Source organism: Myripristis murdjan, chromosome 1, assembly GCF_902150065.1.
Source record: "Myripristis murdjan chromosome 1, fMyrMur1.1, whole genome shotgun sequence".
NCBI lineage: Eukaryota > Metazoa > Chordata > Actinopteri > Holocentriformes > Holocentridae > Myripristis > Myripristis murdjan.
This window is the reverse complement of record NC_043980.1, coordinates 5,992,308-6,017,090: the sequence shown is the minus strand read 5'-3', so window position 1 is coordinate 6,017,090 and position 24,783 is coordinate 5,992,308. Positions and strand designations below refer to the sequence as shown.

The 24,783-nt window shown below is 41.8% G+C and overlaps 1 protein-coding gene across 1 annotated transcript; it reads right to left on the bottom strand.

Moving 5' to 3' along the window:
• Positions 1 to 1,451: 1,451 nt before the first annotated feature.
• Positions 1,452 to 24,558, bottom strand: wipf2a (WAS/WASL interacting protein family, member 2a). The gene is made up of 8 exons (XM_030058474.1): positions 24,059 to 24,558; positions 15,248 to 15,391; positions 13,305 to 13,437; positions 12,680 to 12,811; positions 11,237 to 11,911; positions 7,217 to 7,474; positions 5,136 to 5,237; positions 1,452 to 4,090 (listed from the first exon to the last, which is right to left on the bottom strand). Exons 2-8 carry the CDS (start codon positions 15,308 to 15,310, stop codon positions 4,047 to 4,049), a joined length of 1,407 nt encoding a protein of 468 aa, XP_029914334.1. The 5' UTR covers positions 15,311 to 15,391; positions 24,059 to 24,558; the 3' UTR covers positions 1,452 to 4,046.
• Positions 24,559 to 24,783: the final 225 nt, after the last annotated feature.

Genomic DNA, 24,783 nt, shown 5'->3' with positions numbered 1-24,783 from the left:
TTCATGTTTATGTTTATAGGAGGCCCTACATTGCTGCTGTGTAGTTTTTAACTGTATGATGTTTATTTTTTATTCATTTACTTGTCTCTAATTCTAATTCTCAACCATTTCAGAGACTTTGCACCTGACTGGTATTTTGAATTGTGCTGTATTTTATTCTCTGGTCTCCATCCCACCTGTGCGTATACACTGAACTTCACATCTCCTGAGTTTAGCAGTGAATTAATAGACTTGATTAGACTTAATTCATTAGAATAATAAATAGAGCTGATTGATAACAGACTTTTCCATCAGGCACAGGGCAGGAAGTGCCGTGCCATGTGGATGTTCAGATAAAAGACAAATTACAGGAGAACTGAACGTGCATGAGTGAAGCATGGCATGTGGAAAAACAGGGCTGTGGCTGTTGGATAATGAGCCTTAGTGAATTATCTGTCACGTGCTGAGGTCAGTTCAGGTGCACAAACATGAATAACCATCTGAACTGATCTTATGGTTTCTATGCAAATGAGTAGTCTCATATAGGATTACAATTCTACCATCCACAGTCAACTGCAAAAAATGAGATTCCTGCACCAAAACAATAAGTCATGCTTGGTTATCAAAAGCTAAAATTGGCTTTAATTGATCCTAGCAGACACTCAACAGTGATTTTAACATTACTGTATGGATATGAAAAGGAGTATTTCACCAGAAGTTTAAAAAAAGAAATGCATTTGTTTGACTGGGGTGGAAAATCCTCGACCTCGAGGAGTTTAATTATAAAACTCTTATAAATCCATCTTATAAAACCATTATGGGAGCACTGAGGCCATGTGTATGGTGGTGTAAATCTATAAGAAGCCACTGTCCTTTGCATAGAAACCGTAAACATTAGTTAAAATGGTTCATTTTTGTGTACCCAGCCCTCGAAGATGCTGAGTGGAGCGTTCAACTTGCCATGTGTCCCTCAGTCACTTAGTTTTCCTTTCATTTCTCACCTGTGTGTGCACGACCTTGGTGCATTTCATTTTAATGTTTTAAAGTTATTATCCATGTTAATGAGGAAATTTTTGTACTGCTGTCAAAAAGGATATTTTGTCATAAAAGTCCTCTCTATGCTGACTTGTAATCATGTAGGTTTTTTGGGCTGTAAACATGAGCAACATCAAAACTAATGTCCACACACACTCATACATCCCTCCCTTCCCACACGACTTTCATTTGCACATACGGCCTTACCTACCTCAATGCCCATTTGCACCTTGTTATTGCACATTCCTTTACTACTTATTTTATCTCATTTATTCTTATTTATTTGACGTTGAATGTCTTGGAACTTGAAACTGTATTCTATGTCTGCTCTACGTGCCGCCTTTAATTACCCCCTGGGGATAAATAAAGTTTTTTGAATTTGAATACAGTAAAGAGAAGATAAAAAAAAAACACACACACAACAAAATGACCGTGCACCAAGTACCCTATTCCCCAAAGGCATATATTTATTTGTAATTATTTCAAATGATAAAAACAATGGTTGATTAACATGGAATGACCACAGGGTTTTGCTCGTAAAAGTGGACGAGGTGAGAACACGAGGAGACAAAACGTGATGACTGGTCACCTGGGTGAGAATGTGAGTTTACATCCAGGACAGGAAGTGTGACTGTTTTCAACCCGCCGGCCACCTCGCCTTTCTTACCAGCCGGTAAGATTTTCAGAGGCAGGACATCCGAATGATGACCTGCCAAAGCAGCTGGCAGGCAAATTTCACAGCGGCAGCAAAAGGTTTACCTGCGTTTGTCCGGTGTTTTACCTGCCACTTCACACACATCCATCCAGCGTACGAACCCCCCCTCCTCCCCCCTACGGCCGAGCATAGAGAGAAGTGCCACCGACACCGGTCGACCCCCGGCGGGACAAAGCCCACCCACTGGAACATTGTTATAACTCTTAATCATCTGTCTTTCCTATATTACAAGCTTTTTACAACATAAAAATAGATCAATGACTATGATTACCATATTCCTCATACTCAATGTAAATATACAATATTTATTGCATTTTCAAATAGCATTGTTTCTCCTTTACTTTTTTGCACCACCTCTTTCCCCCCCTCCAAACAAATGCACTGGTACCGATAAGTATGACCATAGATTTATGTAAGGCAAGGACCAGCAGGAGGCGCTACAGCATTGAAATGGGGGAATCTCACCTCACTTACACCCAAAAAAAAAAAAAAAAAAAAAAAGATTTTGTTCATTCTCCTGCGTCATATCTTGATAACTGCAACACCACGATGTTATGAGTGTGCATACGAAAAAAGAAAGAGAGAAAAAAAAGACAATTTTTAGAAAAGAACTCCTATGATAACCTCCATCTGCTCCAACAGTTCTCTGGCACTTAAGTTTCCTTTTTTTGGTTAGCTGCTACCAACTAGAACTCATTCAAAGTGTTCCTTGCATAGCAATGCATTAAAAAAAAAAAAATACAAGCACGTTGTCTTTCTCTGGCCATCCAGTCCTGAAAAGGGCCGCCAGCAGCAGCAAAGTAAAATATTCTGGCTACGAAACAATGTTAAGCTTTTAGAGCGACTTCCCTGGAAGGAGGATTTTGCATACAGTGAAAAGGTTTTCCCTTTTGAACTCGCCCGGCGCTCCGCTCTGCAAACCTGCAGCTCTCTGAGCTTGGTCCTTTAAAGACATGAGAATTAATTTTGGCTTGGCCTTCAGCTCGGGGCCCACAGCGTGTTGTGAGGAAGATGAGGGCTCTGTGAAGCTCTCCGAACGCCTGCTTTCCTTTTTTTTTTTTTTTTTTTTTTTTTTAATTTAAATCACAGACATGTAGGAGCTTGGATGTAAAACATGCTGTCATGTATGAACCCTGTAGTGTTTTTTTTTTTTCCATTATTTTGACCAAAAAAAAAAAAAAAAAAAAAAAATGACAACATGACCGTAATCCTGCTACAGTGCACAGATCACCGTCCAGTGTCCACGGGTATCATCATGCACAGTGTCCCGGTTTAGCAGTGAAGCTGCCGTGCAACATCGCCTGAAGAGAGAAATACAAAGACCTCCGAATAAAGAAAGGAAGAAAGAAAAAAAATAATAAAATAAAGAACCAAACCGGAAAATAGCCCCTCTCCAAATGTCAAAACTACCAGGCAAGGCTTCTCTCATATCTTGGCAAGCGTTCCAGGAATGCATTTTGTCCATGATCAAAAAAAAAAAAAAAAAAAAAAAAGTAAAATGTCAGTTTTATATATAACATCAATGGAAAGTCTCTGCACCCAGTTCAATCTTTTCCACCCACTTTTGGCACACAGAGAGAGAGAGAACTGATTTGAACACACCACCTCACCTGGCACTGCTGGAATGGCTATTTAAGGTTAAAAAAAAAAAACCCAAAACCTAGAAAAAAAGGTCAAAATAAAATAAAAAACAATGAATAGCCCCCACATTCATGGCAATTAGTGGCGTGGGTCGACTTGAGTGTAATTCATCCGCTGATAACGGAAAGATGAATCCAAAGAGTTGCCATTTCTAGCACTGAAACGTTTTCCCAACACCACAAATTAATGCTAACACCAAGGGGAAAGGAAAAAAAAAATGGTAAAAATAACATCATTATAAATCATCATCATCATGGATTATGGATCAAAACAAAGATGGAATGCACAGATTAGGAAGTTGTTTTTTTTTTTGTTTGTTTGTTTTTTAAAAGTTGGTCCTGCTATGTAGTGTCAACAACGACGACGACCCCCGCGTCCCGTCAGAAAGGTGGCAGCCGAGTCCGTCTGCCGCTTCAAAAGTGGTTTTTCTATCATGCAGAGACAGAGTGTGAGGACAGTGACCGCCTGTGAGATGTAGTGTCAAACCTGTGTAGTGGGCGCTCACTTTGCATTCGTCACTGTGCTACTGGCTGGTGATTTAGTGTTTTTCCTGTGTGTGTGTGTGTGTGTGTGTGTGTGTTGTAGTGTGTGTTTGTATTTCAAGTGCTTTGCACCGCTCCCCTGAATGTCCATCGATCAGACTGACTGGTTTATCAAGTCCTGAGCTGCATGCTGTTCACCTCCCCACTGGCGGCGCTGGAGGAGCTCCTCTCATCATGGCTGCAAGCAGGAGAGAGAGAGAAAAAAAAAAAGACAAAACAAAGCAAAGGTCAGCGCTCCTTTATCTTGAGGGAAAAAAAAACTTGTATCAATCATTAACTCAGTGACGGCATAAATTCCACACGGCTGCTGTGATTGAAGATGCAGCAGAGAAGCTGGCAATCAGTAACATCATTAAAAACAATAAACTTTCCAACAGCAGCGTGGAGGTCCGAAATGAAATCAGCTTGAGTTTATTAAAGGAATACTCAAACGTTTTAGGCAAAAATAAATCTTACCGCAGCTCAGAGGCTGTCTTAGTTACACAGTGGATCATGGGCATTTGATATACACATGTTGGGATTAAAAAATACATGTGATCCACTGTGTGAATAAGACAGCTCTGGAGTTGCTGTAAGGTTTACTTATTCACTTTGCCAGAGGTAGGCTAATGACTCCCACAGACTTCAAGTCTTTATGCTAAGCTAACAGGAACTGAATCACTGGACGTACAGAGGAGAAAATGGTGCTGAACATCAGGTCTGCCTGGATGAGCTGGAAAAGGGCTATTTTGCCCAAAACATTCAAGTTATTCCTTTAAAGGGATGGTTCACCTCTAAAACTACACTGTGGCCATCAACCAGTCCTCTCCTTGACAGTAGAGACTTGGAAGATTTTTCCATTTTCATACAACCAACACAGTTTGTTAGTGCAACACCGGATCAACGTTTTTCTCTGCACTTTCATCAACAAACAAGTCCAGCAACCGCTCATGTGCTGTCGTGGTTTCTCTTTTCAGCTGTGATAACTAAATAACTTACCCACTGATTTTTTTAAACTGAATATTTCAGTCCCTGCACTTGATTACAATCATGTCCCTGTTGGTCAAATCAGGGGAAATCAGGGTCCATCATTTAACTCAGTTTACAAGTAGATACCATGTGTACATTTTCTCCTTGGCCAGGTCTGCCTTGACCCATTACAAAAAAAAAAAAAAAAAAAAAAAAAACTCTACAGGAGCTTACATGGCTAAAGAAATTGTTTATGAACCAAGTGTGTAGCATACCCTTATTGTTTTTGCTGGGATACACCTTGCTGAAATGCCTGTACTCCTCTGGCGGCGGGAGGTCTTCAACAGGGTGGAAGTTGAACTTGGATTCAAAATCATCTGAGGGGGAAACAAAAGCAAAACAATGTCAAATGTAAGAAATATAACTCTTTAATGAACACGAAAAAGGCACAAAATGACCATAATAGTTTCTCATGTGCTCCTGGTGTATCTTGTTTTTTTGCGTCTTCAGCTGCCACCATCGACATGAACTGTGCGAACCTGTGAGACGGTATTCGAGGAAAAGCCTCGACCCTCCTGGTTTGTTATGGTTCAGCAGGAAATACCAAGGCTCATTTGAATGTCTATGGTGGTTTATTTGACTACCAATGGCCATCCATCACTGCAGCCTGCATCACATCTTGATAACAAACAAAACCATGTTCAGGACTCCTGTTCACCAGAGACCACAAGTTGATCTGGGAACAAGGGCCAAATAATTCCAGCAGCATGATGTAAAGATGTGTTACAGCAGCCGTGGCAATCCAACGAGAGGTCAACGCTTTTGTACTGGAGACAAAATCCCGTCTCATCTCATCTAAACATGCCCAATACATAGATTTCTTTGTGTGTGGGTGCTCTGTCAATGAATGAGCTTTATTAGCCATTCATTATCCTGTGTGTCTTGTTGATGTACCAGCTGATGAGTCTCAATCTGAAGATCACATGGATATGTGTAAATAAAATCCCAAGTCTTGTGAATTATATGTCATTTGCTTTTGAACACCGGAACGAAATTGATCAGCATTGCCATGACACTTTGTAAATCTTTGCACGGAGGACAACACGATAGATTCTTCATACATTCCTTGCAACAATGGAAAGAAAACAAAGCAGGCGGTTTGATTAGTCTGCAGGAAGGCACTTCTATATAGTCCAAACTCTAGTACAGTACTATAACCGGATTGTGTTGAATATTGGTTCAAAAAACAGATGAGAATTCTTATATAATGTCTCATCTGTGCACAAGTGTCTTTCTGAGAACGCTATTTGTTTACACTAGTGTTGGATTATGGATCTGGACATAGATTATGGACAGTCTACCAGGGAGAAAAGAACATTTCAGATATGAGCAGCAGATAGGAACTGAGCATGAAGGTCTCCAGTGTGAACTCAGGCGGGGTAATGCAGCTTCTCAGGATGAGCCTTTTGTACTGTGCAGCCCTACTTTAGCCATCATTTCAAACTCAGACAGATTCTGTGGAGAAATCTTGAATTCTACTCACACTCCAGAGCTGGCAGACAGTGAAATATTTGCCTCCGTCCCAAAAACGGGAGTGAAAAGCACACTTATGCAGTTAGAAAAACATGACAACAGAAAAATTGTCTTCCAAAAAAATAAAAATCAGACTTTATCTCCAGATTTGTATAAATATGCACAGGACATAAAGGATATAAAGCTGCAAGAACCACATATTTGAAGAAATACCAACATTTATTATTTTTCCCCTCCATTTTGCTTTGTACTTGGAGAGCTTTTGGCAAATTTTCACACTGACACTCGTATGGCAGTAAAGACTGGAGTCTGAAGAAAGTCTGGCTGCGTTAAATTGCATCACTAAAGGACCAGACTTGGATTGGGGCTGCAGCTAAAAATAATGTTCATGGATGATTAATTTACCAAAATTAATCTAAGTCTCAAGGCAAGTCAGCAGAGCCCAAATTCAAACTGCTTCTTCTTTATGATAAGCAGCCAAAAGTATTAATTTTATGATATTATGAATGGAAAAAAGCAAGATAATATTAGCATCTCGGGGATCTTAGTGAAGCTGGACTGGATTTTTACTTGGTAACACAAATCACAACTAGTCACCATCAAAATGCTGGTACATACTAGCTAGTTTTGGATGGCTGGTTCACTCTTCTACCAGTCTCATTATCCTACAAATGGTATCTGGCAGGTGAAATAGCAAATGTGTCTGGTAAATTTTTTCCAGGCCTGTTAGCGACAGTGGACAGGGAGCAAAGGTATTTTGCCCTGCAGAGGATGAGGAGGAGACTGTGATGTGATGAAGGAGGAGCGGGCGGTCCCAACTCACCTATAATGGACTTGGAGGAGGAGATGGAGGAGTGACCGTTCCGGATGGGTGGGGGCGGTGGCGGGGGTCCGGCCGGGGTGCGGGATGAGGAAGAGGAGGAGGAGGAGGAAGATGAGGGAGGAGGAGGTGGTTTGCTCCCCCGGCTGTGGGTGTCGGAGGTCACAGAGTGGGCCACAGAGCTGTGGACACGGTAGGGGGGCGGAGGGGGAGGGGCGTCCCGACCGCCGTTTCGAGACCCAGGATGGGGCACCTGGGGAGCTGCATGGGTAACACACACACACACACACACACAAACACAAATGTTGATGATAATGGCACTGAGGTCAAACTATGACATTACACCGATGTATCACCAAACACACTGGAGGTTAAAAACACAAATGCCTCAGACTCCAAAGTTTTGACTGCAATTTCATTCTGTCGATGATGGGTCAAAACAGGGGATTTAATTATAGTATTACATTATTAAAAAGGAAAAATCCACCCAAAAACACTTCAGCGCAATTTAAAAAACATTTATTTTCTTGCATGACTGGGCCAGTTTTGTGGTGTTTGTACCTTATTTCTGCCGATAACTGACCTAACTACAGACGACGTGACTACAGGTGTTTCAGTGCAGGTACAATGGAGTTTGATGGTAGAAAATGTTTCAGCGGTCTAAAACATCAGGGTTTGGTGTCAGTCCCTCATAATCAAAGAGCAAGAGCTTCTTTTTGTAGAGCAAAAAAAAAAAAAAAAAAGGCAGAGAGGCCGATTTCTCCACCCACAGTCGCCTCAGTAGACCAGAATGCAATGCAGCATCACGACATGCTGCATTTTGTGTAAAGTGCCTGGACAAAACTATATACATGCTCCAATATTGACAAACTATATTTATATGACCATATCCCCAAAATTGTTGTGCATTCTCATGAGGTTGATGAAATGCATTCTGGGAAATGAAGGAAATTACTAACTGAAGTAGATGTAGACATGGCAGTACAAAAAGTGACGTCATAACAAAAGGATTCACAGTCGCTACGCAGCCTCATGGTGAGCAAACGCCTCGTGACTACCTTGAAGGAAACCTGTCATGGTTTCATGTACACTTGACCTGGCAGGGACTTGATGTGAAGTGCCTTATGGATATATTATGGGCTGTATATTTTCTCCTTGTCTTATTGTGTAGATCTTCAGTATTGTTGTACTGTATTTATACTGTTATTTTTCACTACGGGAGTCCCTAGAAGAGGAGATACTGTATCTCAGTGGGACCTTCCTGGCTAAATAAATGATAAATAAATCAGAGTACAACAGACAAGACTGACATACTGGGAAATCTTTGGTTGTGGTTGTTACATTTTTCTAGAGATCCAGCAAGTATTGAAATGTGATTCATAATTTGGTTACAGCTGGAAAAATAATTTCCAATCCACCAGCCACTGTAGGCAGTAAACAACAACGACAAAGACAAACTATCTCATATATTTACTTTTAAATATCAAAGAATTTTTAAAACAAATGGGTAAATGAGGAGCAGAGGATCGGTAAAGAAACACAGCAGACATCCTGTAAGCCGATGTACAAAGTGGGGGAAACGAGCAGAGAGAGTGAAAGAGAGAAAGAAAGAGGAATGCTGGAATATTCCAGAGGGCTTGAGGAATGCAGAGAAACCAGGAGGCCTCGTGGCGAAGCGCCCTGCCGTCCAATCACAACACACAACTCCGGCAAACAAGTGCCTTCCTGTTTCGTGTGTTCACTCTGAATTCAAATGAAGAGTTTGTTTCTAAAAAACACCCTGAATGCATCTTGGATTGGGGGAGAAAAAAAAAAGTCATCACCTGAGGTTTATCAAGCCAACTTCTTTAAAATGCAGTGGATCCATTATGTAGCCCTGCAGGAATTAGGTTTACCAAAACTTACTTTACTATTTGTCTTTTAAAAAGCAGCAACATTTGTTTTAGTGTATGGCCATCAATCATTATTTTAAGAGGAGGTGTAACATTTAACAGATGTGACATTTTGCATAACAAAACGTGACATCTGTAATGTGCTTTTCCACATCAACGCACAAACAAAGGCAGCCTCTGGGTTTAGACGCATGGGAGATAAGGAGCCATCAGATAAATGGACTCATGGCAGATTTTAATCCCTGCAGCATTTATGTGGCCCAATCTAAGCATGCATAACCAATGGACGGCCTATCTGTTCCATGTGCGGAGACCAAAGTCACAGTTTGATGCTGGAGTTGGTACCAATCCAATCCAATATTGGTATCAGGCGCTGATACTGACGTAATTCACTCACGGATACCGGACTGGCGTTACCGATCCAGAATCCATAGTCTTCAGATTTTTATGAACTCTAAATATGCCATAATGCAATTTTAGGCTGACAGTGAAAATACTGTAGCGCGTTAATTAGTGATGAGGATTCCCGATACAGAGCGATATTCACCATGTGACACGGATTTAGAGGAAACAACTCCACAACTGTTCGTGTGGCGGTCAGAGGAAAAGTCAAATCAGCAGGAAACGCGACACATTCATTGTGTCTATGCAAATATAAAACATGTTGAAAGGAAAATCCCCTCTCCTACGCTGCTGGATATCATCAGTGTGTGATGTTCAAGGAACTACAGGAGTTATTTTCATGTTACTGTGTTTTATTGTAATTTACTTTTGCAATGCATCCAATTTCCCTCATCCTGCCTCCCCTACCCTTTTAAGCTCCTACAGTATCTGCTGTGATACACTTAGCTAATACCAATGGGAAATCTTTTATAATACCCCCCTCAAAAAAGAAAATGAAAAAAAAAAAAAAAAAAAAAAGAATATGTGGTAAATGCACACATAATATACGTCAAACTATTCAGCATCTTCTGCAGAGTCTAACAATGTCTGGGTCCAAGTGACCCTGACATTTTTAAATGTTTCCAGCAGCGTCCAATGGCTTTCTTTGTGTGCTCCTTCCCACAGTTTTAATCAAACTTACACATGTAGCAAATTGTTATACAGCAAATTAGCGTTATCTGCTGAATCTAACAATGCCAGGTTCAAAGTAATTGCTACTTATTATGATAAGATTCTTGGATGTCCTTGGTATTAATGTGGAAAACAGGTTTTGCTGGCAGCAACTTCTCTTAATCACCACATCTCAATTATGGCACCTAAAACAAATGAGTGACATCAGAGCCATGAATAATCACTTTTAACTTAAACAGAAATGAAAATAGGGTGTGGGTAGTATCTCCTGTGTATATTATTGTGTATGTTGCATACTGCTATGCTTGCTATGTTTTCACAACTGGTTACAAAATGAACTTTCTTTTGGGGACAGTAAAGACACTGAACTAAACTGAACTACATTTCTCCACAATGACTTTTTACAGCCTCCAGTGGATGGGCATATACTTGCTGCTTAAAATTAAAGACTGGTTTATGGGCAAATACATACTGCTAGGCAGCCAATTACTTCTTGAACACCAAGGCACAGCTACACCTGCAGCCACACCCCTTACTCAAAACACAACATGCCTCAACTCTGCACTGCACTCTGGTCTACGTGATGCTCCTTTCTGCAAATCATTTCTAACTGTACAACTGTTACGCGTCATTGCAAAATGGCGGCTATCGAAAAAAATATGGGGGGTTGACACCAAAACCAGTTTACCAGTATTCCTTCCGTGTTTTGTGTTGAGCGAGGACGTTTGTTCACAATGACCGGAAAGACAAGAGAAAAATCCAGAAAATGGAAAGGAAATTTCAAAGAGGCCACACTGATGAAAAAAGTTTGAGAACGCCAAAATGGACCCAGAAACGCAAGGTGCATCAAAAGCGTTTTAGGGAGGATTTTTAACAACACCATGCTACATGAGTAATGTGACTGAGGAAAATCACTTCAGTCTTTCTTCATGCCTGAAACACTGAATATACTACAGAAGTGGACAGTTTTAGTCACTTTAGTAGAGGACATGACTTGTAACCATTAAAACACAGAGTATTTGCTGTACATCTGCTGGTGTTTGTATGGATTATGTACCTGCTCTGCGGCCAGGTGGCTCTCTAGCGGGCGGCGGCGGTCTGCTGCCTTGCTGGGGGCCTGGAGACGCCGAGGGCGGAGGGGGCGGAGCATGGCTGCGTCCGTGGCTGCCCCCTGAAGGGTTCTTTTTGTGCAGTGAGTTGTGCCTCTGTGGCAGCTCTGGAGCACCATCTACATGGGACGGCCCGTTGGAGACGCCGCCTGACGGGTGCCTGTACGGCGGGGGAGGAGGAGGTGCTGAGGAGCCACCGGTGGGAGGTCTGCTGGAAGAGGGAGGCGGCTTCATGGAGGGAGGCGGGACAGCGCTGGGAGGGGCGGGGCCTCTGCTGGGTGTGGGTGGGAGAGGCTTCTCTCGGTTGTGGGAGGAGGATGAAGATTGAGCGGATGCTTTCTGATTTGGGGTGGGTGGGGCGTTGCCACGGCCACCTCTGTTAAAGGGGGGAGGAGGCGGCGGGGCTGAGGTGCTGTGTTTCATCCCGCTGCCGGTGGAAGAGTGTGAGGAGCTGGCACTGGAGGGCCGGGAGATGTCCGGCAGCGAGGGCCGGTGGGAGCGGTGGTGCTCTGGCGGGGAGGGCTTGTCAGCCGGGGAGGGTGAGGCGGAGCGTCCGGCAGGGGGGCGCGGGGCCGCGGGCCGGGAGCCTGGGGGCCGCAGGGCCGATCTGCCCACTGTACCATCTGGACAGAGGACAGACACAGTGTGTATGAAATATACAGTACAAGATGCTAACTTAGTATTTTTTTCCAGCAAAATCTCAATTGTGAATAATTTTTGTCAGTCAAAGAATCATGACATTACAGTTTAAATTTTAGGCATCATAGCACTTACTCTTATACAGAAAAACTTTCATACTACAACAGTCATACATTAATTAGTTAAAATTACTTGTCAACAATCAGAGCCAATGAGGCCTGCATTAATATCATGCCACTGAAGATTTGATATCCAACATGTAATAAGTTTCCTATGACCTTAGAACAGTATGATAAAGAACAAAGTGCTGGGAAAATAAATAATGGATTAGGAGAGCGGTAGAATGGATTTTTTCTCCCTACTCGATATAGACAGAGATATCCTGTATGTGTAGGCCAGCTGCTGAATAAACTACAGTATAGCAACACTATCCACTGGAATATTTTCTCCATTCTATCAGGACACACACACTGCTTCACACAGACTTCAGGATCATATACATGACTAACAGCCTTTAGTCCAGTTGCTTCAGAACTGGACTTTGACCTCAAATCTGCTCTTGGTTTTAGTTATGTTATTTACACAAATGATAAAAACACTGGGGGAACAAAACCTTAACCCTGGGTCTCTATTAACTCGAATCACAAAAAAACACAGTACTGAAAACACTGAAGAAATCTAAAAATCTATAGATCATCCAAAATAACACAAGTAAGAACAATAAGTGCAACACCCCAAGAAAGGGATTTTACCTCCAACTGGGCGCAATTTTGGCACACCGCCTTGGAAAAGGCCTCCCATTGGCATTGGTCCTCCTCCAAAACCACCTCCACCACCACCACCACCACCACCACCTCCTCCTCCTCCACCTCCTCCTCCTGATTCTGGTGAGGAGATGAGACCAATATCACGTAAACAAATATGAAAACAGGAACTGGGTAGATGTATTTTAATATTCAAATACTGAATTCTCTCTTTCTTGGGAAAAGAAAGACTGCATTATCCAGCGTCCCTGGTTAGTGGTAGGGCAGAATGATATATCATTATCTAGACACATGTGAGGCATTAATATCTCAAAAGGCAATGATATGGACAATATCAATTTTAGGGTTAGCCTCAGACAGTGATTGGTCTGTTCTGATTAAAAAATATTTTGTGAGGTAACTACATTTTCTACATCCATTTTCTATAACTAAACTGTTTTTTGAAGACTGCCTAATTTTATACGAATACGAGCAAAAATATATTCCATAAAGGCTAACAGATATAACGGCAGTGTGTGTTTCTGCTTGTGTGAACAACACTAAAGTTGTGGGTTATGTATCAGTTGTGTGTGTGTATATGTGTATGTATAAAAACAAGCGTGGTGTTACTCACTCTCTAGAATAGGTGCACTGCGGTCATTGACTGCAGCGACTTTCTTCAGCCTGGTGCCTTTACAGATGTCTGACAGCAGCGCTCCCCGGCCTTTAGCCTCATCACGACTCAGCTTGGGTGGAGTGGTGTTTGCCTGCGGAGAGAAGTGACCAAACGTGAGGATGAGATCACACCTTCAGTTTGTTTGGTCTGAACCATAGTGGGAAATTTTTGTATTGTTTGTTTAGGTTCACACTGCCCAATTACAAGGCAAGCAGGGCTTGTAAACAAAAGTCCAATGGACTGACAAGTGGCTCGTTTTTTGGACAGAGTTTTGGTGACCTGTCATCCTGCCAGTGTCGGGAAGCAGACAAAACAAATCCAGTTCCATTCCCTCTGACTTCAGTGTAGCATGATGGGCTTGTCTGAGCGTTTTGCTGTTGATGAGCTTCTCTTGTGTTCGTCCCAAAGAACATATGAAGAAACAGCTCAATACGAGCATCAGTCCACACTGCTGATTCCCCTCATTTCATTCTGTTCTGCAGGCTTTCCAAGCACGAGTAACTGCTGGATGTTATGTCAACCCCTGTTTCCTAATACCTACAATCTCTTGCATTTTGGAGTAATTTCCTGCACTTGGTATGCACTACATTTGCACGACAGTTCTTCTGAACGACGACTAAGACGTTTTCATGCGTCCTTGTAATTTTGTGCCACTCCAGTGTGAACGGCACTGCTCTCACCTGGTCAAACACACAGAGTAAAGGAGTAACTGCTACAGAGTTGAAATGTGTCCACAGTTAAGTGAGCAACATGCCATGCTGCCTGGCTGCACATGGTACACAGTGTGTCTATGTCATGTTTACTGTTCTGCTGTTGTCAGCCACACACAGAGAAAGACGAGAGTCCACCTTCTTAGTTATTTGTCTTAAGTTCAGTTTCCTCCGCGTGCTGTGGAAACGTAAACATACGAGAGGGTAGGGGATAAGCTTTGCCCGAGGAACCGTCCTTCGAGAAAAAGACCAAGGAACTTTGGCCCTGAAACTTTTAGGCGGAAAAGCGGCAAATGTCTCTGGTCAAATGCAGCCATGACAAATTCCACCACATTTTAATGACTTGCTACAAAACATTATTCACCGTTTAATAATGTTACTGTTACTCTTGTCATCAACAGCACGTAACAAATCTCTTCATTTATTGTGCTGTGACAAATGGAGAGAACACACAAGCTATAACTACATTTACCATTTGAATGCCAGCTGAAAATAGCCCTGCAGTTTTTTTCCAGTCGCTGATAAGAACACAGAATTTATGGCTGTGTGTTTATGGTATGACTACACTACTTCGATTGGTTCAAGTATTCTCCTGTCTCTCTCTCGCTCTCTCTCTGTGTCTTGAGGCTTGCACTTTAATTATTTAGATGAAACTCTTATCCAAACATCTTGGTACAAAACCTTCAAAGTTTAGATTCCAAAACTACAAGCAAGCACATGGTAAAACAAATCGTATGGTGACAGCTCTGACAAACATTATTGTGTCGCTAGATGACCGGGAGAAAAGGGCAAGTTTTAAATATGCAAATGAGCATGCAGTTTAATGTAATATACAAGCGCAAGTTCTCATAATCGAGTTAAATAATTATCTACAGCAAAAATTTACGTAAGAATTAGTCACAAGAATTTGTCTGAAAATAAATCACATTCTGACTGCAAATAACTTGTTTTTGGTGGTTATGACATAATAGTGATGCTTTTTTTGTAATCCAGGGCTTTTGCACAAAAATCTACCTGTACAGCCAAGAAAAAAATATGTATCTTGCTATCTGGAAATTGCAGTAGTTAAGACTGCATTGGTAGTCATGATCGGGTCATTTTTTAAAAAATATTTTGTGATTAATTGTGTAAAAAACTGGCTAAAACGGTGAGATGGAGGATACAGTGTGAGCTTCTGCTGAGGTCACTGACCTGGTTGAAGGTGGGGGGAGGCGGGGGTCCTGGGGGAGGAGGGGGAGGGGGAGGAATGGGCATCCTGTCCCACTGTTGGCACCTCTGTATGGGAGGGGGGGGCTGTCACTTCACCGTCTCAACTTCGATGACACACACTGGCTCCTGCACACAAAAAGAGCATAATAACACGTTACTAGGTGGATTGGTGGGATATCAGCACCACATGAATGATGGTACATCCAGTAAAGTCAGTGCAAAGAAAACTTTTAATGTCCCAAACAGAACTTTACAGTCTGATGAGAGCATGAATTTTTAAGCAGAGGTGCTGGGTAAGACACACACTTTTCGTCCAAAGGGCATTTTTTTATTCCATTTTGGGGGCTGATTCTGGTGAAACAAGAGTAGCGCTACACAAATACAGATGCTGCTATCAGTATCAGAGATTTTACCCAAGATTTTTATGAGATAACCTGTCAGAAAAAAAGAAAAAACAACTAATGTCCTGCATTTTTGTCTCACAAAAGTCTGCATTTCTCAAATGATGGGGTGAAAAAGTATTTAACATCTATTATTTTGTTCACTGAGCCCAAATTAATGGTCCATGTCTCCACTATTCCATGAAAGTAATTGTTCAAATTTATAATCTGTAGTGGTATCAGCACTGAGAAACTGGTGTTGGTGAATCCCTAAATTTGAGATGCAATATTTCTGCTGCATACTGCAAACTCAAAACTCAATTTGTGCCTCTAAGACACAGCTGAAAATCATAATATACCACAAGGATTCAGTGGTCATGATCATTTTTTGCCCATACTGGTGTTAATTTCATAGCCTCCTGAGACCCAGCCTATTCAATTATGTCCTCTGTAGTGGACATCAATTGATCGTCTATATTACTCATTTGAGCTACCCTATCAAGTCCTGGTGTACTGTACAGAGGACATCCAGGCCTTTCCAATGATATCTCATGTAATAAGGTGGGATGAGGGGAACACCCACTTTCTATTGAGCCAAAATGGCAGCTGCAGAAAAACGCACATGTCGTGAAAAAAGAAACAGGAAGTCAAATATTGTTTAGCTATTGGTTTTTACTTATGAGAATTATATATTTTCTTGTTAATGGCATTGATTGTCCGTAATTGATTATCTGTGGTTATTTGATTGGTTTTTTATTTAAATTTAAAATTATCTGTTTTTTACAGTAAGTTGTTTTAACTCTAAATAGACAAGAAATCACAAAAAAGTTAAATTGGAAGACACTTTTTTTCCTCGGGTCTCAGGAGGATAAACTTTGTATTAACAAGGGCATTTTTGCACCATGACCCGATTAATTTCTGACCCTGCCCCAGCGTGAATACAAGCCCTCGAAGCGTTCAGTGTCACAGGGTACTGAACCCGTAATGAACCCGTAACCCCGGCAGTGAAAGCTCTACCTATCCAACTGAGCTGTGACCAGGAACACAAAGCCAAAAAAGACAAGCAGACGCTAATCTCCCATTATGTGCGTTTTGAATAAAAAAACCTGCATCACTGAGTCACGTGAATACGACAGTGTGTTCTGTGACATCAGTTATCCTGTGTCCGATTCATGTCTGGAATCACGTCAGTCACACCAAACTCCACGAACGCCTCTGATATTTCACCGTTCAATTATTTTTATTCCTATGTCAGCTCAGTCTATAGTAGTGACTGACTTTCTTATTACCGTCTCTTACGGAAACAAAGGAGTGGAGTTTATGTTAGCAGATACGTGCTATTGTGTCTCGAGGCCAGAAGGAAAGTGAATTACTGTGTATACCATACCGCATTAGTGCAGCCGTTATTGTTTGCCAAACCAAGAAACAAGTGAGACAAGTTTATCCCGCACCCTGCCCGTAAAGGTGACTGCAGCAGGGCCCAGGGTGATTCACAGGGTAGCAGGACGCACAATTCAAATGAGTATTTAAAAAACATTGCTCAACCTCTCACCTGCTTCAAAAACACCTCTTTTTACTGTCCATGCTTGGTTTTGACTGGCTTGCTATTGAGCACATTGGCTAATAACTGTCCTGATGATGAGCTGCTCGTCAGGAGGAGGAGGAGGAGGAGGAAGAGGGCATGCAGGTGTTGTGGTATTGATAGTAAGGCTGAGGTGATATGCTTATCTCCCAATTTGATGCTATCACAATTCTTGTAATGTGATTCTTAAGTAATTGCAGTTATACAAGTTTTGCAATTCGATATTACGATTAATTTATTCAAAACATCTACTAAGGAGGACATGATGGCGGCTGCAGTGCTTACACCCTAAAGTGGGGCTCAAAGCCCGTTAACCAACAGACGAACGCTGACAGAAGAGACCCAGACCAACTGTGGTGCCTTATGCACAATTTTCATGTTATTTTATCATTAAATTCACTTCTGAGACTTTTTGAGGCGAGACATCGACTAGGGCTGAATATTATATCTTTATCATATCGTTATCTAGATATGAACATGTACAGTATTAACATCTCAAAAGGAAATGATATGGACAATATCAAATTTAGGGTTAGGGTTTGCCTAAGACAGTGATCGGTCTGTTCTGATCAATAAAACATTTTGCAAAGTAAAATATAATTATGCCGTCTATTTTTGAAGAAGGCTCAATTTTCACTGCTGCTAGACGTAAAATGTTGTTGAAGCATTGTGTCGACTCACTTTTTTTTTTTTTTTTTTTTAAATCTTAATGCAGCCTAAGACAGTGATTGGTCTGTTCTGATCAATAAAACACTGTGTAGTAACTGCATTTAGGTTGACAGATAATCGTTATTGTCCCCAGATGTGGAAATTTGCCTTCAGCTCCACAGGTTGGTTCAAACACACCACAGCAAATCACAATACTTACTGCGTTATCACTTCCTTATTGTGTCACTTGCACTTTACACAAGGTGTGCACACCATGTACACATATTACAAGTTAAAATAAAATTGCTTTGCTTATGTCGTACGTCCATTTGGTACTGTTATGCTGTTTTTTGAAGAAAGCTTAATTTTCTCTGTTGCAACACTTAAAATTTCAAATAAGTGTGAACCCCTTGTCATATCATATATCGATTCACTATCAAAATGTGTGGCATAAATATTGAGGTATTAAATTTTGTCCATATTGTGCAGCCCTAAAATCGACTGAGCTGTTTTTGAATATTGGCTGTTCTATGCAACGGTGAATTAAAAATGTGCTTTAATGTTTTCGGAGTTAGAAACTTCAGTAGCTAAGCAGCGAGCCAACGCTAAGCCTGGGCAGTCCGGCTCAGGGAGTGATTCATACCATGCCCTGAGGGAAAACGCAGCAAAACATTAACCAAGTTTCTCTTTACGTCAAAACTCAACCAGGAAAACAAAATACTGGGTCAGGTGACGTTTGATTTGCGGGAAGCCTGCTCCTTAAACCCCCGCCTGCCCCTGACATAAACAAGATTACTGATCCATTTGTTATGGCAGGCCTACGAATGGTTGGATTTTTATGTACAGCATTAAGTGCCCACTTAAGAAGGAACTATAAATACACAGTGCTTTCAAGGATGTATAAGTCAAAAGGAGTTTTATATAACTACAACGATCAAGTACAACATTTTCTCCATTTTTAGGCATTTATTGTTAAATCTGTTGAGACTTTGACACTAAAGTAATGAGTTTCTTGTGATTTTAAGGACCTGGAAGTGTATAAAAGCTGAAAGGTTAAGATGTATACTGAGGAATCAAAACATGATGATTTATGTGTACTCTTAATGCTAAAATAGGCCCTGCGCCCCATTACTGATATTGAAGTGCAGGGAGGATATTCATACGGGTGTTCATGTCTGTCATAATCCTCAAAATCCCGTTTATATGCCAACCAACCCACTGAGAAAAGCTGCAAGTCTCTGAAAGGAAATCAACTGCGGTCATACCAGGACAGCACAGCATTTAGATGAAAGCCTCTCTGGCTGAAATGCTCTTTGCTTTTTTTTTTTTTTTTTTTGTATAAAACCTCTCAGTGAAACGGTGAAGCGGTGTAAATGTGCTCTGACTGCCAAACTGCTCTAAATCTGTCAGCTCTCGGCGTCCTAACCAGTTAGCTGTCTGATAACACTCTGATGTGGCAGAGACAATTAAAGCGGTAATCCACAGGTTCCTCAGTCATTTATTTGCAGTGCATTCATTTCTGTGGTGTTTCTGCACTGCACTTCCCAGAGATCACCTGTCAATCAAAAAGCATTGGTAGGACTGTGACGTCTTTCGATAGCTGGGTTTCCATCCAAAATGTTTATGATATTTTATACACATTTTGAAAATTCATTAAATGAAAATGCTAATAAATGCGGGTTTTCATCAATTATTTTATGTAAATTATCCTGAAAAGTAAAAGTTCAATTACTCTCTCCCTCACTGCAGCAGAGGCGCTTCCAGTCAGTAATGCTGCTTTTAGAAATTGGTGGTCTGTTAGCAGATTAATGTGGTTAATTAACCGGCTGGTGATTACTAATCGAAGGCAGGTGTTCTCTGTCAGGTGACGACACACACCTGTTCACAGCTGTTCTCAGGTCAGCATTTCTCAGAGCAGTGTAGTGTCTCCTCTGCTGACGTGTTTGCTGCCTGACAGAGGAATCGCTCCCCGGCTCCTCGGTATGTCACTGTTATGTAAATGAAGAGTTTTCATCTCCATTTTAGTGCATTAACTCTTCTCCAAAAAAGGCAAAAACCGCCTCAAGCGAAATTTTGCAAAATTGAGGAGGTTTTCTCTTAGAATTTTGCTGTTTCCATCAAAATTTTCTGATGCGATGCTTCAAAATGTGCATAAAAATATGTTGATGTTTATGTATATTGTTATTACAACCTGCCAGGGGACTGCAGATGGAAATTTGCTTTAAGTTAAATGTAAATGGTAACATTCATGCGGACTTCTGGACTTGGTCCCTTAAATTGCGTAAGTTACGTGACAAACCAGCCCTTTTTCCACATACCGGGAAAAAGGAAAATATGGAGGCACTGCCTGCGTATCACACCTTCTCCAGTGCTCGGACTCGAACCGGCTTAGGAGTTAGCACGGTATTAACAAAACTGACTTTTTGCGCCTTTCAAAAAGAAAATGTTTGCTATGCGAGCACTGTGCTCACAGTCTGGTGGCTTCGCCTTCGCTAATGTTGCGGAAAAATACCAGTCACGTCAGCTCTGGTTTCATACAAGAGAGAGAGAGAGAGAGAGAGAAGCGGTGGTCGAGCAAGCTAGAGAGTGAATGAAGAGCAGGAGCGGCGGAGACTCTCAGCAGCCAGATGTTTCTCTGTTCTCTTTAGAAGCAGCTGAAATTGTCACTAAAATAAGAATAGCTGGTCCACCATAAAGGCCAGTCGCTAAATCGTCGCTAACATCCAGGCAAACCCCCTTCACTTTAAGTAAGACAGATGGGGACTTGGCTTGGTCTTTAGGAGTTGAAGCATTTATTCGCTGGCCAACAGGCTGAACTGCACACACATCGCTCTGCTGGGTTCACAGCTTAACTGCTAGCTTCATACTCTGTACTCCAGTCGCCGGCCTCACCATCTCTGTCTGTCTATGATATAAAATATTCAGCTGAGAGGCCCAATAAGATGCGAGATCAGCTGCGGACAGACACACACACAAGGACAGACACAGGACCAAACGCAGTACCCCCCCCCCCCAACACTACCGCCTGGTAGAGATAATAAAACATTTATATACAGAGCTTAAAATACAACCTTGTGCAAAACACCTGGGAAGCGTGATGAAATATACAACATATTATATAATAAACTAGGTGACGAACCGCCTGAAGCCAAGTGCATTGAAAATCCTCCAATTTGAATGAATTTGAAGTCAATTAACACAATGCACTTACTTAACACAGTACAGTAAAAAGCAGATATATGAAAATTCAGATACAAGTCAATAAAAGAGCTGAGTGATATAAGATTATTAACTAAAGGCAAAGATATGGACAATATCAAATAGCATAAAACTGCAATAAAACGGAGGAGCTGCATTTCTACGTCCATTTGGTATTATTATGCTGGGGGGGTTTTGAAAAAGAAGAAGAAGAATGCTCAATTTTGACTACGGCAACACATAAAATTTCAATTCAGTGTGAACTCAATCATATCGCAATTGAGATATTTGGCATATTCAGGTATGAAGTTTTGTCCATATCGCGCAGCCCTAATCGATACAAGGAGCTAAAAAATATATGCAGCATTATAACATCGCCATTCTATCTGTTTGTTTGGGGGTTTTTGCACAGCTGTATAGGTTTATCATGAAAAAAGTTGTTTGTTGTGGCCCTAGAGCACAGAATTTACTGGAGTGTTTAAATTTTTTGAAAAAAATGAAAGACACATTAAACTGCGCCCAAATCACACAACTGCTCCAGATCTGTCAAGTCTCCACACAAATGTCGGAGGCTGCTGGATCTCCCCAAACCAGTTGGCTGTGTGGGCCCGTCGGTGATAGGCTAGCGCACGCTGAGCTGGCTCCTCACCCCACCCTCACCCTTCACCACTCCGCTCCGCAGGCCTCCTGGCTGAAGTGTTAGAGCAGGTTTTCACCAAGGGGGAAAACAAATGGAATCTGGCCCAGCGAGCTTGCCAATCAGTCAGTCGACGTACATGAAACGGAAACGCAAACCTGCAGGCCACAGGACCAGAAAATGAGAGTGGCTGGCTGTCCCTTCATCTGAAGAAAAACAAAAAAAAGGCCCAAGCCACAGACAGCATGATTCAAGACGAATGAGCATGTTCAGGTGTGGGACAACAAAGAGGAAAAAATAACCCCTAATATTCAATAATGGATGCAGAAAATGCAGTGACTTCACAATTTTTTTTAATTTTATTTTTTCGATCAGAACAGACCAATCACTGTCTAAGGCTAACCTTAAATTTGATATCCATATCATTGCCTTTTGACATATTAATATTACACATGTTCATATCTAGATAACAATACATCATTCAGCCCTAGTTTGAGGGCATATACTATTGTGATAACTGTTTTTTTTTTTTTTTTTGGTTTGGCTTTTTTTTATTATAATTATAAGCAGGTTAAAAATTCCATGACTGTGATGTTCTTCAATTTGTGTCTCTCGTTAACAACAAGGCCGTTCCTAGTCGACTACAGTCTGGTCACAGGTGACAACAACGTTAAGAAAGCCACCAGTGCTGTAAGGGGCTTGTGACAGTGGACATTTTACTATAAGAGGAGTCTAGAAACAGGTTTGACCATAATTCTTTTCCTCCATATGGAGATACATACACACACTGACAAAAATCAAGAAATCTTAACCTTTGAACGCCTTTAATCTGGTTAATCCCTTGCATTCAAGATTACAGTATCCTGCAGGTTTCATGTAGGTCATGGTCGCTGTAGTTTGGCCTCTTTTTAGTCCACATATATATCTGGCATATGGGGAGTGGGGGCGGGGGTTACTTAAGTGTCATGATTATTTTCTATTTGTTTACAATTTTTTAATCAATTTAGGTACTCGATTAGACTGATTAATCAATTAATCAATACATTAAAGATACTGGTATCATATGTAAGTAGAGGACCTAAAGAAGCTGTTGGCACCAAGCATGCCATGCTGGGTTGTCGGCAGGGGGTTAAATATCGCTCCAAAGTCTAAATTTTGGTGAGGGAAAATCTGTCATGGTCATTTCCAGCAGGGTCCCTTGACCTCTGACCTCCAGGTCTCTGAATGAAAATGGGTTCTCTGGGCAGCCACGGCTCTCCCCCTTGCAGACATGCCCACCTTCTGCTAATCCCATGCAGTTTGGGCCACAAACCCTGCAGTCGACATGTGTTCTTGTGGCCTGTTGTAAAATGGTGTGTGTGTGCAGACTGGGGCCTAAACAGTCTTGGAGCTGCATCAGTTGGCTTTGACTGGAAAGCTGAGACTCTTGTGGATTCAATGAGCCACCTTTGATTCATGTGTGATGATGTTGGCCCCCATAGCAGCCATTTCACTGCAGGCACAGCATTTTTATGAAACTTGACATCACTGTATAAACCGCTTGCTTACGCCTATTGCACAGCTTCATGAAACTTTACATCCACAGAGTAGAGAATAATCAAAAAAACAAAAATCGCAATAAAGCCTAATATCAAATTGCAATACTTAAGAATCGCAATATATATCAAATCGGCACCAAAGTATCATGATAGTACCAAATGAGGAGATAAGCATATCGTCCCAGCCCTGTAACAGATGGACATTTAATGATAAAAGTTTGGCCATGGCATCACTGTGGTCTAGTAAGACATCAGCTCACGGAAAAACAGACAGCTGGGAGAAGACAGGGGTGTTGTAATGAGGAAGTTCAGTGCTTTTTCTGTGGTCAAGGAAATACACTGAGTAAAAGGCCTGTGTGTGTGTGTGTGTGTGTGTGTGTGTGTGTGTGTGTGTGTGTGTGTGTGTGTGTGTGTGTGTGTGTGTGTTTCTAGGATTTTGGAGCACTGACAGGCCTGGTTTCTGTGTTTCAGTCACTCTCGGTGTCCACAGCATAACTAATGTTTACCTTGTCAAAGCTGCAGAACACAGCAGCGGCTCGCCTGTCGGTGTTTACAGCCTCGCAGGCAGCCATTTGACGATTAAGGAGGAAAAAAAAAATAAGCTCAACTAACTTGTGAAGCCGCGAGTTCACAGTGGTGGATGTGGAAACAGTGAAAATAACATGGAAATCAAGCCACTTCAACCCAAACACAGTTAAAAAACAGCATGCATGTGGTCTAAGGAGGGGAGTTTAACTTGTTCACATTCTTCCGTGTAAAACTGCCAAACGTTAACTTAGACAGATGAAGCGGCTCCAACAACTTCCTTACCCGGTGTCGAAGAACAGCTCGGCGACTCTCGTCCTCGAAAACAACATGAATGGAAAATGAAAAGTGCCGTTGTGTCTCTGGTTTTGACTAAAAAAAAAACTGCTGGAAGCCTGGCGAGTCCCGCTAAAATCCTGAAAAGTTAGCCGGCTAACGCTAGCTCGGTGTCGGCCGCCGCTAACCCGAGTTAGCTGGTGCTAGCGGGAGTTAGCTGGTGGGCTAGCAGCGGGCTGCTTCCTCCTCCGCCAGCTGTCACTGTCACAGTCCCGGCGGCTACATGCAAAGTAGCCTCCCGATGTAAACAACAGATATTTGTGCCCGCGTAGCTTATAAACAACTGACGGATTCGTTTGAATGGTTAACTTTTAAACAATTTCAATCCGCTGCTCACAACTTTACCCGCACTCCTGACCCGCAGGCAGACCCATACTCCTGCCGACACCGTTGGTTTATCGGCTGGTTCTCGGAAACCCGGAAACGTTACGGGCCGACTGACACAAAATGGAGGCCGAGGCAGGTAACCGGATCAGATGAGCGCCAGGAGTCACGCCACGCCGCCTTCAGGTGCTCCCGGAACAGCGGCTGCTCACTCCGCACAAACACTACATCTGACTGCTGCGTGTACAGTAACAAAGATGATGATGCATTTTTTTCTTGTAAAAAAAAAAAAAAAAATACCAGTAATAATATACTACTATCTTTTTTTCATATATATTTATAGTTTTTAT